This window comes from Cherax quadricarinatus, chromosome 80, assembly GCF_038502225.1.
Source record: "Cherax quadricarinatus isolate ZL_2023a chromosome 80, ASM3850222v1, whole genome shotgun sequence".
Classification (NCBI taxonomy): Eukaryota; Metazoa; Arthropoda; class Malacostraca; order Decapoda; family Parastacidae; genus Cherax; species Cherax quadricarinatus.
Window position 1 is genome coordinate 20,579,419 of NC_091371.1, and position 17,382 is coordinate 20,596,800.

The 17,382-nt window shown below is 43.5% G+C and overlaps 1 protein-coding gene across 4 annotated transcripts in view; it reads left to right on the forward strand.

The window, feature by feature from the left end:
- The window catches only part of LOC128702342 (alpha-mannosidase 2), a 996,737-nt gene that overhangs the window by 240,203 nt on the left and 739,152 nt on the right, over nucleotides 1-17,382 (forward strand). For 3 of the 4 annotated variants that reach the window (XM_070102234.1, XM_070102232.1, XM_070102233.1), the window contains exon 2: nucleotides 3,196-5,897. In XM_070102234.1, coding sequence (XP_069958335.1) covers nucleotides 5,601-5,897 — 297 coding nt within the window. In that variant the 5' untranslated portion in view covers nucleotides 3,196-5,600. The remainder of the gene's footprint in view (nucleotides 1-3,195; nucleotides 5,898-17,382) is intronic. The other variant, XM_070102235.1, reaches the window with a different exon arrangement.

Sequence of the window (17,382 nt, forward strand, 5' to 3'; positions counted from 1 at the left end):
TTTGAGGTAATCAGTCCCTCAACCTGGAACACATCAATTCCAGGTTGAGGGACTGATTACCTCAAACTTCTACTCTCCTTATCCACTTCTACTTTGTATTGGACTGATGAAGCCACTGTGTGGCGAAACGTTTCTTCAATAAAGATTCCCATGTGTTGCATAAGTGTCTCAATTCTTCAACTTGTCGGTTTTCAAAACCATTCGTCACAGCTCCAGATATGTTGGTTATACTGGTAACCAGCTCCAGATATGTTGGTAGTACTGGTAACCAGCTCCAGATATGTTGGTTATACTGGTAACCAGCTCCAGATATGTTGGTAGTACCGGTACCTGTTGAGTCTCAACGGGAAGATATGTATTGATGACAGTGTGATAAATGATTTAGTATCTCAGTCTTCAACATTGATGACAGTGTTTCACGTAAAGAGAACTGGATCGTTTTAAACTCCGTTGTTTTTTTTTTTTTTTGAGTAGTGACAAATGAAGGGAACTGAAACGTTTTAAACTAAGTTTTTTTCATGTGAGAGATAAACCTGGAGTTTACCTAGAGTCGTTTTTGGAGGTCAACGCCCCCGCGACACAGTCCCAAACCAGGCCTTCTAAAAAAATGACAAAAGGGCACAAAAAAATGTTCTCAACAGACCGTTAGAAATACAGTTGATAGGGAAAATAAAACAAGTCACACATAAACCCAAATACTACAGATATTAACCATACTAGACAGAATAAGAGTTAATGAATATAACACATTTATAACCCGTGGATAAATTCATTACCTAAACGTTTCTTCTGCATAACAGGCAGTCGAGACACTGGAGAATACAACACTGGAAGCAGTAGTTTTGAACGTGATCAGCTGTAGCCCAGTGGTGAGAGTCGCGTCTCTCATCACTGGGCTACGGTGAGATCGAATCCCTGGACTGAAAAGAAGAAATAACTTTGCCCCTATTTCTTTGCACATTACTAGTTCCAAATTTTCACCAGACGAGCCTGGCCCGTGGCCGGGCTCCGGGAGTAGAAAGACTCGTAACTCATCACAGGTAAGATAGGTATGTCACCCTCGAAGAGAAGATGATCAGTCCCTCAAGCCTACACTAGCTACCCAGCAGCGAGATGAGTGTATACGAGACATCCAAAACACCAAGCACTCGAGAGCGAGTGGAAAAATTACTGCACTCGCAGTTTCACCATTACTAAATTTGCCAATTTAATCAGCGCCAAAAGCACAGATAGGTGAGCCTATATCCTGTGTCAGGGGCATACAAACTAATATGAAAAGTAAAGTTCCATACATTAATGTCCGCTCATAGAAACTAACATTAAGACTCCAGTATACAGTGAAATATTGAATAAGTTGCAAGGAATAAGCTTACATCAGAAAGATTCACTCACTTGCACTGATCTGGTAAAATTGAAAGATATGGTGAAATTGCTGGGAAGAACGTGGAGAATTGAATCCTGGTAAACGAGAGCTTTGTATACGAGCAACAATCAGAAATAAGAAAGGAATCACCGAACAGATAGGCAGCTGCTTAGAAAACACTAGAAAAACTACACCGAATATCTTTGATATTTCAACCTCTAAATGTAAAGCGGAAGAGAATACGCAATAGTATTGTACCTGAAATTGTACCAGGAAGTACCAGGTTAATACCAGAGAACTTCCATGTAGTATTGTACCAGGTTTATACCAGAGAACTCCCATGTAGTATTGTACCAGATAAATACCAGAGAACTCCCATGTAGTATTGTACCAGGTAAATACCAGAAAACTCCCATGTAGTATTGTACCAGGTTTATACCAGAGAACTCCCATGTAGTATTGTACCAGATAAATACCAGAGAACTTCCATGTAGTATTGTACCAGGTAAATACCAGAGAACTTCCATGTAGTATTGTACCAGGTAAATACCAGAGAACTCCCATGTAGTATTGTACCAGGAAGTACCAGGTAAATACCAGAGATTCCTTGAATGTTCTTCAGGTTTGTTTTGAACCAACGATAAGAAATCCTATTATATATGAAAATACGTTAAAGTTGATCTTGACAAAGCTCTTGGAGAGCGAAACGTTGCTAAAATAATATGTCGTATTTGCACATGAGCTTATCAGGGAGATAACAATCTCCAACACACAGATTGCAACCTCACGGAAGTGCAGATCAGACAGCACGGGTGTAGGGAGCTTAAGCAAGTGTCGGCGTGAGAGGATGTTTAAGGAATTCAGCTTCAACAATTAGAGAATTGACAGAGACAGCATAAACAAGGCACCATCAAACATTGGCGAATTAGACACATGTGCAACATCTGGGTATCTTTATTGTAGACGTTTCGTCATCCAGTGGCTTTATCAATACAAATTCAAGGACATAATTGGAAGACAGTAGAACTCTATACAAAAGATGAAGTAATCAGTCCCATAGCCTTGGTGCTGTTGAAGAGCACTATAGTCGTCTGAAGCACAAGCATGCCTGTGCTTCAGACTCTTCACGACAATGGTACTCTTCATCAACTCCAAGGCTGAGGGACTGATTACCTCATCTTTTGTGTATAGTTCTACTGTCTTCCAGTTTGAATTTGCATTGATAAAGCAAATGAATGGCTAAGCGTCTACGGTTTACTAAAGATACCCAGATGTTCTACATGTTTCTAATTCTTCATCAAACATTCCCTTGGAAACTGTCCTATGCACCGTAAACCCAAACAAGTGCAGAGAAAAACGGATTGCAGAAGCATATGTACGGCACCAGGAAAGTTAAAAAAAAAAAAAAACATAAATAGGAGACTTTACAGAAGGAAGAGGGTTGGAGAACTGCTTGATAACTGCAAATATCACCACACAGAAAGAAATATGCACATAGAAATTACTGAAAGAACGGACACTAAGGCATAAATACCTGGTAAGTAACATGCAGTTACTTTATGGGTACCCTTGGAATACCCAAGTAGAATTTACACAAGTGTATACATATAATTACACATACACAACTGTTTATACATATAAGTTTGTACATCCCTTTTAATGTTGACTGTAAATAATTCACTTTAAATGTTATTGAATGAGCGTCACCAATAAATACTTTTGTCAGACGTCCTAAGAGGAAGGAGGTCCCACCCAACAATGTTTAAAGTCCGCGGACACGACTTAAAAGTTTTATTTTGACGAGCCCTAATGTTATTTTCTCTCCCCTGCAGCACTGGCATCCCAGGAGTGAAGAGTGGGTGAAACATCAGAGACGGAGGCGATGAGATTACGCCCAGAGGCTCGCTGCACCAGCACACACTACCTGCAGCCTCCCTCTGATTTGTTTCTGGCCTTTGACGCTCCGGATGTGTGAGGAGGAAGGATACTCTTTTATCACGCTGGTGCGTTGAGGCGAGAGCAGTGAGCCGACCTTCCGAGCGCAGTAACCCACAAGAGAAACGGGGAATACGTCTATGAGCGAAATCGATGGCGGCTGGAGGATAGAGCGGCATCATTCCCTTCAGTGACGCCCTCCTTGATACTCTGCTGACCCAGGAAGCAGGCAGGCAAACACACACAGGCAGATAGACGCCTCGCCACACTGTCATCTTCCTCCTCTCTCTCTCTCTCTCTCTCTCTGTCTATCTCTCTCTGTCTATCTCTCTCTCTTTCTCTCGACCCTCAGCTTGAGAGGGGCCATCGTGTGAGGACCCAAGTGTTGTGAGTGTGTGTTGATGGCGTTGCCGCCACCTCCTTCCTGCCGCTCCACGCTGCCACCGTCCTAACATCCCTGACCCTTGTCTTATGAAGGAGCCACGCAGTATTATCCTCGAGCTACACGTTCAATAGCTATCTGTAACGTTTTCCCAGTGACATCTGATGAAACAATTGACCCAGCATGTTGGCACGTCATAGTAGACGCCATTGAAGACGTATGTTGCAGTGTGAGAATTCGTAGCTCAATATATTGCCTAATATTATATCGCTGTTGTTGTTGGTTGAACTTAACTTTTGGGGATTTTAAGTAATCGGTGTTAATTTATATGTAAATTAGAAAAAAATCTGGATTTTAATTTGTTTTTATGTATACATCAGTATTTCATATTATATTACATCGTAAATTCTTGTTAACGTTTTGAAGTTTGTGTTTGGCAGTGTATAGTGATGTGTGATCCGTGAAGTTGGTGCCGGGAAACACCGATCATCTGTGATACTGAAACCAAATGTTTGATAAGAAATTTATATTTAAAATATCCGACTCAGTGTACAGAAATATAGTCCTGTGCTGCAAAATTCTTGTAACATTCCCGTCTAAAGTTGTAGAAAAGGAGAGAACTGCAACAATTTAAAGTCATTATTTAGGCAACAAAAATTTTTGGAAAACCCGGACGTCCATCGACAGACGGCGCGAAGAATTATTATGGAAATTGGTGCTTAGTCACGAGGAAGGACAGTTAGACCACGATTTATGGGCAAGTTCTCAAAAGGAGAGAGCAGGGAAAGTTTACGACTTGCACCTTTTCATTGTTTTATGGTTCTCAAGATTCGTGGGACTGAAGACTTAACAGCAAAATCAAATGCTGTAAGGAGCGCCTAAGAGCTTCTAAGAATATTACTTTGAATTCAAAAAGGATTTTTATAAGCCTTGAGATGGCAGTGACAAGTGAAGATTGAATCTGGTGTGCAGATCGCTGTTCCTTCTACATGGTGCTGTGATTCTGCCTGAGCTGCCTGCTGACAACGCAGCTGACACAGCATATTGAGGGTCAACACTACCCGTGGGCCACTCCAGCCAACGCCCTGTTGATTCATCACTGTATCAACACATCAAATTGTATTCCATTTTGTCACGAAAGTCATGTTGGTCTTAAATACTGAGTAACCTATGGACTATGTTAGTCCGTTAATTGAGAGAGTCATATCCTCCTCTCGCATCATTAGTGTTAAAGGTAATCCAGAGTAACAGTTTAACGAGGAATATTAAGGCTGGAACCATTAGTTGCCACTCACTGATGTTTATTTAATGAGGAATTTGACCAAGTCATCATTTATCACTCGACTGTCTGTACACCGTGAAGTTGCAGCATTTAACTTGACTCGTTGAAGTGACAGTAATCACACTTCAGTACTTCGGCATAGCATAGCCTCGTGCTCAACAGTCAAAGATTCGAGCCTCCACTAATACTTGTGCTGTATGACCCAAAGGAGTTTAGCGCTTCACAAGAAGTAATAAGTCGGAAAAGCGGTTTAAATATTGAATGCTGAAGAGTATTTTATTTTCACTGGATTTAAAAATGCTAAGGCTGGTTATACATACGACGTAAATGTCCGTAGAGAGTGACAGAATATCGTAGCGTTGACATTGATGATCGTCTAGCCTAAATAACATTTTCAAGACGCTTATCTCAAACTTTCATTCTAAGATTTAAATCAGCTATCGGTGGCCTACCACGAATAGTGATAGTCTTCTTGTGCTTAGAGAATATTGATAAATCAGAAGCCTGAGTGTGTGTGTGTATCAGTAGTGACGTGATAAAGATTTATTTTAGAGAATTTCAAAATTGGAACAGACAAAATTATTAATAGAAAACAGACTTGTGAGAGTGAAGGCTCACGAGAGCACCAGGTAGCCACAATGGTTAAGATGGTCCCTCGCCGCGGGTGGCTGCGGCTCTCGTTTCTGGGCCTGCTCGCCGCTTGCGCCCTGGTGTATGTGTACTACTACTCTTCGGGCACTCCTAACTCCCACCTGCTGAAGGATAAGCCGCAGGAGGCCGCCAGGGGAACAGGGGCTGAGCGGAGGGCAGAGAGGCAGAGTGAGGTCCAGGATGACGGTCCTGGGCAGTCCGTCCCTGCCCACCAGTGCCGGGCCATCATGGCTCCCAAGACAGATGTCAACACCGTCGACCAGTTCCCCAAGTTCGAGTTCCAGGTTAGTGGCTCTCTCATGCTCATCTTAGAGAAGGTTTTACAAGTAGGCCTAATTTTAGTTTCATAGATGGTCCATAGCGATGCCTGATCACAGACTCGGCAGCGGAGGCGTTGACCCCCGAAACTTCCTCCAGGTATACTTCAGGTATAATAATAATAATAATATCTTTATTTCTATAAGTACTTGTTCATGTATACAGGCCTAGCTGACATAAATGACATACAACTATTTAGAAACCCGCTTCTTATGCAGAGTATTTCGGGCAAATTAGGTAAATTTTGTACCAGGATGCGACCCACACCAGTCGTCTAACACCCAGGTACCCATTTTACTGTTGGGCAACATAGACAACCGGTGTAAGGAAACACGCCCAATGTTTCTCCCCTCGCCGGGAATCGAACCCGGACACCATATTCAACAGCAGGAAAATAAAGCACACATTTTCCGTCTAGCAAGGGACCCTCTTCAGGAGATACATTTGTGTGTTTTCTGTTAGTGTATTAGTCAGGAAAAAGCATGAGGCTAGTTTTTGTCATATGATGACGTGTTCAGCTGTGCCGGCCTTGTAACGGTGCCGCTAAAAGGATGTCCAAGAAAACGAATGAAAGAAGGGTAAGCCATGGTGCTGAACTCAGTGGTGTGAGTGGGTTATCAGTATTCTTAGTATATTCGTCAAAGGTAAATACTAACGCGGGTCTTAGTCGTAAAATAACCGATTCAGTAGCGCTGAACCAAGGACGGGGGCTGGTGTAGGTTACCTGGAGGTTACCTGGAGGTTATTCCGGGGATCAACGCCCCCGCGGCCCGGTCCACGACCAGGCCTCCCGATGGATCAGGGCCTGATCAACTAGGCTGTTACTGCTGGCCGCATGCAGTCCGACGTACGAGCCACAGCCCGGCTGATCCGGCACTGACTTTAGGTATCTGTCCAGCTCTCTCTTGAAGGCAGCCAGGGGTTTATTGGCAATTCCCCTAATGCTTGATGGGAGGCTGTTGAACAGTTTTGGGCCCCGGACACTTATGGTGTTTTCTCTTAGTGTACCAATGGCGCCCCTACTTTTTATTGGCGGCATTTTGCATCGCCTGCCCAGTCTTTTACTTTCGTAGGGAGTGATTTCTGTGTGCAGATTTGGGACCATTCCTTCCAAGATTTTCCAAGTGTAGATTATGATATATCTCTCCCTCCTGCGTTCCAACGAGTACAAGTCAAGTGCTTTCAAGCGTTCCCAGTAGTTAAGGTGCTTGACAGAACTTATACGTGCAGTAAAGGATCTCTGTACACTCTCTAGATCTGCGATTTCACCTGCTTTGTATGGAGATGTTAATGTACAGCAGTATTCCAGCCTAGAGAGAACAAGTGATTTGAAAAGGATCATCATGGGCTTGGCATCTCTCGTTTTGAAAGTTCTCATTATCCATCCTATCATTTTCTTTGCACGTGCGATCGTGGCACTGTTGTGATCCTTGAAAGTGAGATCCTCAGACATTACTACTCCCAGGTCCCTTACATTATTTTTCCGCTCTATTGTATGGCCGGAGTCAGTAGTATACTCTGTTCTAGTTATCTCCTCCAGTTTTCCATAACGGAGTAGTTGGAATTTGTCCTCATTGAACATCATATTGTTTACCGTTGCCCACTGGAAAATTTTGTTTATATCTTCTTGGAGGTTAACCGCGTCCTCAGCAGATGACAGCCTCATGCAGATCCTAGTATCATCCGCAAAGGATGATACGGTGCTGTGGTGTATATCTCTGTTTATGTCTGATATGAGGATAAGGAATAAGATGGGGGCGAGTACTGTGCCTTGTGGAACAGAGCTCTTCACTATGGCAGCCTCCGATTTAACTCTGTTGACCACTACTCTTTGTGTTCGATTTGTTAGGAAGTTGAAGATCCATCTCCCCACTTTCCCAGTTATTCCTTTAGCACGTATTTTATGGGCTATTACACCATGATCGCATTTGTCAAATGCTTTTGCAAAGTCTGTGTATATTACATCTGCATTCTGATTTTCTTCCAGTGCATCCAAGGCCATGTCATAGTGATCCAGTAGTTGTGAGAGGCAGGAGCGACCTGCCCTGAACCCATGTTGCCCTGGATTGTGCAGATTTTGGGAATCCAGGTGATTTGCAATCCTGCTTCTTAGCACTCTTTCAAAGATTTTTATGATGTGGGACGTCAGAGCTATTGGTCTATAGTTCTTAGCTAATGCTTTGCTGCCACCTTTATGAAGCGGGGCTATATCCGGTGTTTTAAGTGACTGTGGAATCTCACCCATGTCCAAGCTCCTCCTCCATAGTGTACTTAGGGCACGCGAGAGGGGTTTCTTGCAGTTCTTAATGAAAACAGAGTTCCACGAGTCTGGGCCCGGGGCTGAGTGCATAGGCATGTTGTCAATGGCTTTTTCGAAATCTATCGGAGTTAGGGTAATGTCGGAAATCTGGCATACATTTATGGAGTTTTGAGGCTCATTCATGAAGAAATCATTTGGGTCGTCGATCCTCAGACCGATTAGTGGTTCACTAAACACAGAGTCGTACTGGGATTTCAATATTTCACTCATTTCCTTGTTGTCGTCTGTGTAAGTCCCATCCTGTCTGAGTAAGGGGCCCGATACTAGATGTGGTATTTGCCTTGTTTTTGGCATATGAAAAGAAATATTTTGAATTTCTTTCAATTTCACTAATAGCTTTAAGCTCCTCCTGCCTCTCCTGGTTCCTGTAAGAGTCATTTAGCTTAAGTTCGATAGTTTCCACTTCCCTGGTCAGCACCTCCTTTCGTGTATCAGATATTCTAGCACTCCTGAGGAGCTCAGTGACTCTTCGTCGTCTTCTGTAGAGGGAGCGTCTTTTTCTCTCCAGTTTACTCCTGCTCTTCTTCTTTCTTAGGGGAATATGCCTAGAACATGCTTCGGCTACCAGGAAGTTGATCCTTTCAAGGCACTGGTTTGGGTCCATGTCATTTAAGACATCTTCCCAACATGTTTCGTTTAGGACATGGTTTACCTGGTCCCAGTTGATGTTCTTGTTGTTGAAATTGTATTTTGTGAAGACACCTTCACCGGTACATGCATTCTGCTGTTCAGGACCCCTATGCATGTACGTCTGGACTTCGATTAGATTGTGATCGGAATTAGTTGTTTTTGATATTCTTATGTCTCTTATCAGGTCCTCATTATTTGTGAAGATAAGGTCAAGTGTGTTTTCTAGTCTTGTTGGCTCCACTATCTGCTGGCTTAAGGTGTGTTTTTCGCAGAGACTTAGTAGCTCATGTGTGTGAGACCTTTCATCTGCGCTACCTCCGGGGATTGTTTCAGCTATAACATTATTTGCTACATTTTTCCATTTTGTATGCCTTAGGTTGAAATCACCAAGCAGTAAGATGTTTGGGGATGGAGCTGGAAGGTTTTCCAATCAGTAATCGATTTTCAGTAGCTGTTCCTTGAACTGTTGGGAGGTTGCATCTGGTGGCTTGTATACAACCACAATGACTAGGTTTTGGTTCTCGATCTTTATTGATAGAACTTCAACTACCTCATTTGTGGGGATAATGGTAGAATGTAATGACACAGCTTGGGGGTTTTGCCGTTTTAGTATTGTAGACGTTTCGTCTATTAGGGACTTTTCAGCTGAGACAGAGAAGACGACACTGCTCAAAACTGGATCATTCAGACACTGAAGCCTCTGAGTCTTATTCTGCAATCACCTTCTCGGTCTGCTAATCGCATGCAGTAGCATTTGTTTACATCAAGACCTCTCCCCGACCACTATATATATACCCATCATCGTGTTACTCTATGAATTGATAAGTGCTAATAGATGAAAAGTCTTCATTAATAAAATGCCACATACCCGCACTGTTTCCTTTCGATATATGATGTGGAACTGCTATTAATGGCCCTATGGCGGTCCACTGAAGCAGCGACCACTACTAAGCTTAGCGTTGCATAACTGGTTAGAATGATTAATGATTGTTTTCATTTGTTTGTCTTGCCGCACCCCTTGTGGCTGGGGCACGGCAAGACGGTGTGGCTAAGGACTTGTGAAGGTAAGTAGCCAGTGGCCCTTATATCAGCCTTTGAGAGCAACAACCACTGGCTAATTGATGTTGGACTCAGACAAGAGATTGCTGAGCAGTAGGAAGAAATGTCTTATGTGTAGGCCAGGGAGAAGGTTCACGGGATATTAGGGACTGACGACCTCGCATGAATACGAGGCATCAGACATATTCTTATTGAGTAAGTTATCTTTTTCAGCGGTCTGTTAATTTTAATAATAAAGCTATTTAGTAGAAGCTTGACACTGAATATATATATATATATATATATATATATATATCTATATATATATATATATATATATATATATATATATATATATGTCGTGCCGAATATGTAAAACTGGTCAATTAGTAAGAACTCATTTAAAATTAAGTCCTTTCTAAAATTTTCTCTTATACGTTTAAAGATATATTTTTTTCATTAATGTTGATGTAAACATTTATAGTTTTGCACCAAAAGGAACTTAGAAAACTTACCTAACCTTATTATAACAAGCTCAATTTATTTTAGCCTAACCCAACTAAATATATTTTAGATTTGTTTACAATAATTTAATACTAAACAAACACAGTGAAATATACTTTTTTCGTTAGGTTCAGAATGATTTTGGCGAAATTATTGCATACACAAATTTTCACTTGTCCTAATGGCAAGATAACCATTGCTATTTAAGCCAAGATCGCAAGTTCTGCCTATTCGGCACGACATATATATATATATATATATATATATATATATATATATATATATATATATATATAAGTAGTACTGAAAGCGGCTGAGCGACGTATGGGGCTGAGTGGCTCCTCCTGAAAAGGGCTGCGGCTGAGTGGCTCCCTTTCCTGAGCGCTGTATTCCTGAGGGGACTCCTTTTCACACCTTTATGCTAATGACCTTGACCTCGCCCTCGAGACCACCTCACCCTCGACCACCTCACCCTCGACCACCTCGCCCTCGACCACCTCACCCTCGACCACCTCGCCCTCGACCACCTCGCCCTCAACCCCCACACCCCCACCCGCCCCGCCCTCGCGCCCGCCCACGCCTTCTGCAGCACCTTCTGCAGTGTCGTCCGGATCGCCCCCGCTCCCCGAATTTTTTCCGATTTTTTTTTTCGATTTTTTTTGAATTTCTTGTGCTCTCCATCTCCTTGCATCAAATTTTTTGGGTACCCCTCCTTCCACCCCCAAATATTCCTGCTCCATCTCCTTGGATCAAGTTTTTCTCGATACCAACTTTTTTGAGGGTCTCCTTCCCACTTTCACCCCCATCCCAATTTTGTTTGATTTTTTTTTTTTATTTCATTTTCTTATGATCTCCTCGGATCAAGGTTTTTGGGTTCCCCCCTCTGGGGGTAAGCATTCAAATGAACTCCCACTGTGATGTAGTTCACCTGGGCTTGTGAGGTCTCTGGGGAGACCTAATTTAACCAATTATATGGTCACACCTTGCCTTGGCAAACGTCTGTAGCCACGCCCACGTCTGAGGTCTTTTGTTTTTGACGGCGTCAGACCTAGGCGTCAGGTCGTACACGTGGTTGTGGAGGGTGCTTGGACCACCATAAAAGCCCAAGGAAGAGCATGATCAGGAGATTCGAGCAGAGCTGCTGCTGGGGTGCAGAGCTCCTGAGCAGAGTCTTCAAGCGGAGCTGCTGCTGGGGTGCAGGGCTCGGGAGAAGGCTGCTGAAGTCTCTGAGGAGACTGTTGGAGACATTGGGCAGAGTACTGGCTTGGAGCAGTACTTGTGCTGTGTAGGTCTTGGGACCTGTGGCTTAGTTCCTGTAGTGAACTGTCCTCTGTACTATATTGTAAGTTATATTCATTTTCGTCAAGTTGATTGTGTTCCCTGTCTCACTGCTTATGTGTACCACCCCATTTATCTAAACCCAAATGATGTACTCCTGTTCCCAAATATATTATTGTACAAGGACTTAATAATAAACTGTGTTTGAGTAGAATAGTAATATTCACTGTCCCCATTATTTATTCTTATTTCCATTTATTTATGTTTAGTTAAAGTAGTGAGAGGGTGAGTAGTGCGAGGGTAGAGTAATGAGAGGTGAAGTTGTCACCAGTGACCTCACATTACCTACCTACCGCTCACCTCTCCTGTCAACTTCTACCACCTCGCCTGCCTGTCCTCTCCCTTACCTACCAACCTCCGCTAATCATCTCACTCCTACCACCTCGCCTGCCTCTCCCCTGCCTACATACTCCTTTACTCCCATATTCCCCGATTATGCATTCATTGCTATGCTGTGACCGTGCTGTGATGCTGTCTGCTATGCTGTGGCCGTGCTGTGATGCTGTCTGCTATGCTGTGGCCGTGCTGTGATGCTGTCTGCTATGCTGTGGCCGTGCTGTGATGCTGTCTATGCTGTGGCCGTGCTGTGATGCTGTCTGCTATGCTGTGGCTGTGCTGTGATGCTGTCTGCTATGTTGTGGTCGTGCTGTGATGCTGTCTGCTATTCTGGGACCGTGCCGGGATGCTGAGATGTTGGGACTGTGCTGTGATGCAGTAGCCATGCTGTGATGCTGCGATGCTGCCTAGCTCAGGAGGAGATGGCGGTGATGCTGCACTGGTGTGTGAGGGATCCTGGCTGGTGTGCCAGGACAGGAGAATCTACTATGAAGGAGCTGCCATCCTCGGAGATGTGGAAGGACGTGAGCCGCGGAGATGGACTCCAGCTGCTGGGACCAGCCTGCTATCAAGGGCGGTATGGAGGTGTATCCTGCCTTGCTGGTCGACCTGTACGATCGGTATGCGGGGATGCACTGCCAGCCATGAGAGACAATTAAGAGTGTGAGATGTCCCTAGCCTCCTTTGACTTGCCAGAAGTGTTAGTGTTACCTGTGTGAAATAAGGTGACCTTGGAAACGGTCCAGTGATTATGGCCGCCTTGTTTTATGAGGCCAGTGAATCCTAGTAGTGGCATAGGATAATGGAGGGTCTTAGCTGCGATGCCTGCCCTGTCTCGATTTTCAGATGTTGTAGTGTGCATGTGAAGTGTGCCGAAAATGCGACCTTGGTGGTCGTGAAGTGGTCCAGTTGCAGTTACTTGAAAGAATGCAACCCATTGGAGCAGTTTTCCACGCCATAGAAGCCTAGAGAGGTTTGGCCCAATGGTTAATGTGCGAGGGTGACTAGCATTGGCTAGTGCATTTCTAGTAGAAGTAGGGAAGGCACTGGAGCCCGATATTTAGGTTTAAGGAGAAGAAATGACGGGTAAGGAGGCTTTGCACCAGAGAGCAACTATTATGCTGGTCAACTGCGAGGTGTACTGATTACGTTGCCTTGTGGGAGTTGAGGAGGTTGAGGGAAATATATGTAATTGAATAATTTTGTCTTTGTATTGTAATAGATTTAATGGGTTAGGATTAAAATAGTCTAATAACTTAGGACAAATTGTCCTAGTTCTCAGATATTTTAAACAGGGGGAGAAAGGGGGATGTGATGTAGTTCAGCTGGGCTTGTGAGGTCTCTGGGGAGGCCTAATTTAACCAATTATATGGTCACACCTTGCCTTGGCAAACGTCTGTAGCCACGCCCACGTCTGAGGTCTTTTGTTTTTGACGGCGTCAGACCTAGGCGTCAGGTCGTACACGTGGTTGTGGAGGGTGCTTGGACCACCATAAAAGCCCAAGGAAGAGCATGATCAGGAGATTCGAGCGGAGCTGCTGCTGGGGTGCAGAGCTCCTGAGCAGAGACTTCGAGCAGAGCTGCTGCTGGGGTGCAGGGCTCGGGAGAAGGCTGCTGAAGTCTCTGGAGGAGACTGTTGGAGACATTGGGCAGAGTACTGGCTTGGAGCAGTACTTGTGCTGTGTAGGTCTTGGGACCTGTGGCTTAGTTCCTGTAGTGAACTGTCGTCTGTACTATATTGTAAGTTATATTCATTTTCGTCAAGTTGATTGTGTTCCCTGTCTCACTGCTTATGTGTACCACCCCATTTATCTAAACCCCAATGATGTACTCCTGTTCCCAAATATATTATTGTACAAGGACTTAATAATAAACTGTGTTTGAGTAGAATAGTAATATTCACTGTCCCCGTTATTTCTTATTTCCATTTATTTATGTTTAGTTAAAGTAGTGAGAGGGTGAGTAGTGCGAGGGTAGAGTAATGAGAGGTGAAGTTGTAGTCACCAGTGACCTCACATTACCTACCTACCGCTCACCTCTCCTGTCAACTCCTACCACCTCGCCTGCCTGTCCTCTCCCTTACCTACCAACCTCCGCTAATCATCTCACTCCTACCACCTCGCCTGCCTCTCTCCTGCCTACATACTCCTTTACTCCCATATTCCCCGATTATGCATTCATTCCATTACCCCCCCCCTACATGACACCACTTGCATCTCAAATTCCCTGCTCTACTTCCTTGGATCAAGTTTTTTGGATTCCCCCCTCTGGGGGTAAGCATTCAAAATGGACTCCCACTTCCACACCAAATATTTCTCCTCCATCTCCTTGGATCAAGGTTTTCTCGATAATACAAAGACTCCATCTCCTTGGATCAAGTTTTTGGATTCCCCCCTCTCAGGGTAAGCCTTTCAAATGAACTCCCCCTATGGGGCATGGTACTTTCTCTTACTACAGGTCTAAACAAGTGTAACATCACCCCACCTGTGTTTACTCGGCGGTCAGTGACGTCACGTGATGACCTCACACATACAGGCTGATCTTGTCGACTTCCCCCTATGTCAGTGACGTCACGTGATGACCCCACACAGGCTGAATCTTGTCGACTTCCCCCTACACATTTTTCACTCTTAACCCAGGATAACCCAAATAATTTCACATTTTTTTCGTTAATACCTACAACAATCCACAATTTCTTTACAAAATACAACACAAGTCTAGACATTTTTCTCGTTTTAACTATTTCATCAGAAAAAGTCACCACAACACTTACAACTTATAACCACATTTCGATAAATTCACTAGTCACAATTTTACATATTACGAAGTTAATATGCACACACACCTCACTTTACTTTGAACACTTTCAAAACACTCTCATAAATCATTTGAATACTCACAAAAATACCTTTGAACATTTCCAAACAACAGTGAAACACTTCCAAAACATCATTTTGAGTACTCCCAAATACACCACTGAATATTACTAAAACACCACTGAATACAGTCAAAACACCACCAAAATCACCATAAACTAAGATCAACATAACAGACTAACACCCATTTTCACACAGAACCCCTCAAATCACTATGACCAAAACGATTACCAATTTCTATGAGTACAAAAATAAATAAATAACAAAAAGGCACAATACCGTGACTGGAACGATACACAAATAACCCGCACATAAAAGAGAGAAGCTTACGACGACGTTTCGGTCCGACTTGGACCATTGACAAAGTCACACTAACAGAGGTGGAGCAGGACGGCTATATATAGGCAGGAAGAGGTGGAGGTAGTAGTAGTAGTACAAGAATTGTATATAATACCGACAGGATGAAATGACACATGCACAACACCCGGGCATCCCCAATGTAGACGTTTCGCCATCCAGCCAGCCACTGGATGGCGAAACGTCCACAACAAAGACAACCAGACGCCGCACTCTCCTCCAACTAAGATATAACATGAACGCAAAAACAAAACACAAACCAAACACACACGAACACTTACAACAGAATCAAGTCTTTTTTCGATATCTCTAGTTCGACAACAACACCCACAACCCACAACACCCACAACCCACATCACCCACAACAACAACCCACTTATAACATCTTTTCGGTATCTCTAGATCGACAACAACACCCACAACAACAACCCACAACTTATAATCACTTTTCAGCAACTCTAGTTCGACAACACCCACAACCCACAACACCCACAACCCACATCACCCACAACAACAACCCACTTATAACATCTTTTCGGTATCTCTAGTTCGACAACAACACCCACAACCCACAACACCCACATCCCACAACACCCACAACCCACATCACCCACACCCCACAATTTTTTCTCGTTTTAACTAATTTCATCAGAAAAAGTCACAACAACAACCTACAACTTATAACCACTTTTTCAGCAACTCTATTTCGACAACAACACCCACAACCCACAACACCCACAACTCAAAACACTCACAACCCACATCACCCCACAACCCACAACACTCACAACAACAACCCACTTACAAAATCATTTCGGTATCTCTAGTTCGACAACAACACCCACAACCCACAACACCCACATCCCACAACACCCACATTACCCACACCCCACAATTTTTTCTCGTTTTAACTAATTTCATCAGAAAAAGTCACAACAACAACCCACAACTTATAACCACTTTTTCAGCAACTCTAGTTCGACGACAACACCCACAACTCAAAACACTCACAACCCACATCACCCCACAACACCCACAACAACAACCCACTTATAACATCTTTTCGGTATCTCTAGTTCGACAACACCAACAAGACACAACACCCACATCCCACAACACCCACAACCCACATCACCCACACCCCACAATTTTTTCTCGTTTTAACTAATTTCATCAGAAAAGTCACAACCCACAACTTATAACCACTTTTTCAGCATCTCTAGTTCGACAACAACATCCACAACCCACATCACTCACAACCCACAACACTCACAACCCACAACACCCACAACAACCCACTTATAACATCTTTTTGGGTATCTAGTTCGACAATACCCACAACACCTGGTAGCCTGGTGGTTAACGCTCTCGCTTCACACGGTGAGGGCCTGGGTTCGATTCCCAGCCAGAGTAGAAACATTGGACGTGTTTCTTTCCACCTGTTGTCTATGTTCCCCATCAGTAAAATGGGTACCTGGGTGTTAGTCGACTGGTGTGGGTCGCATCCTGGGACACTGACCTAAGGAGGCCTGGTCACAGACCGGGCCGCGGGGGCGTTGACCCCCGGAACTCTCTCCAGATAAACTCCAGATAAACACCCACAACCCACAATTTTTTCTCGTTTTAACTAATTTCATCAGAAAAAGTCACAACAACAACCCACTTATAACGTCTTTTCAGTATCTCTAGTTTGACAACAACACCCACAACCCACAATTTTTTCTCGTTTTAACTAATTTCATCAGAAAAAGTCACATCAACAACCCACAAGTTATAACCACTTTTTTGGTATCTCTAGTTCGACTACATTACCCACAACCCTCATCACTTACCAATTTATTCACAATTTATTCGATACAAATTTTTCCCCTTCTTTTTACTGAATCTTAAATGTAATACACATTCCTCCCTACATTACTAAAATTCTAATAAAATCCTCTCCATACCCATCTCCTTGTATCCACATAAATTGATATACTCACAACAACTAATCTCACTACCCAACTACTGCGACATGTTTCAACACCCTCCATTCTTTTCCAATATATCATA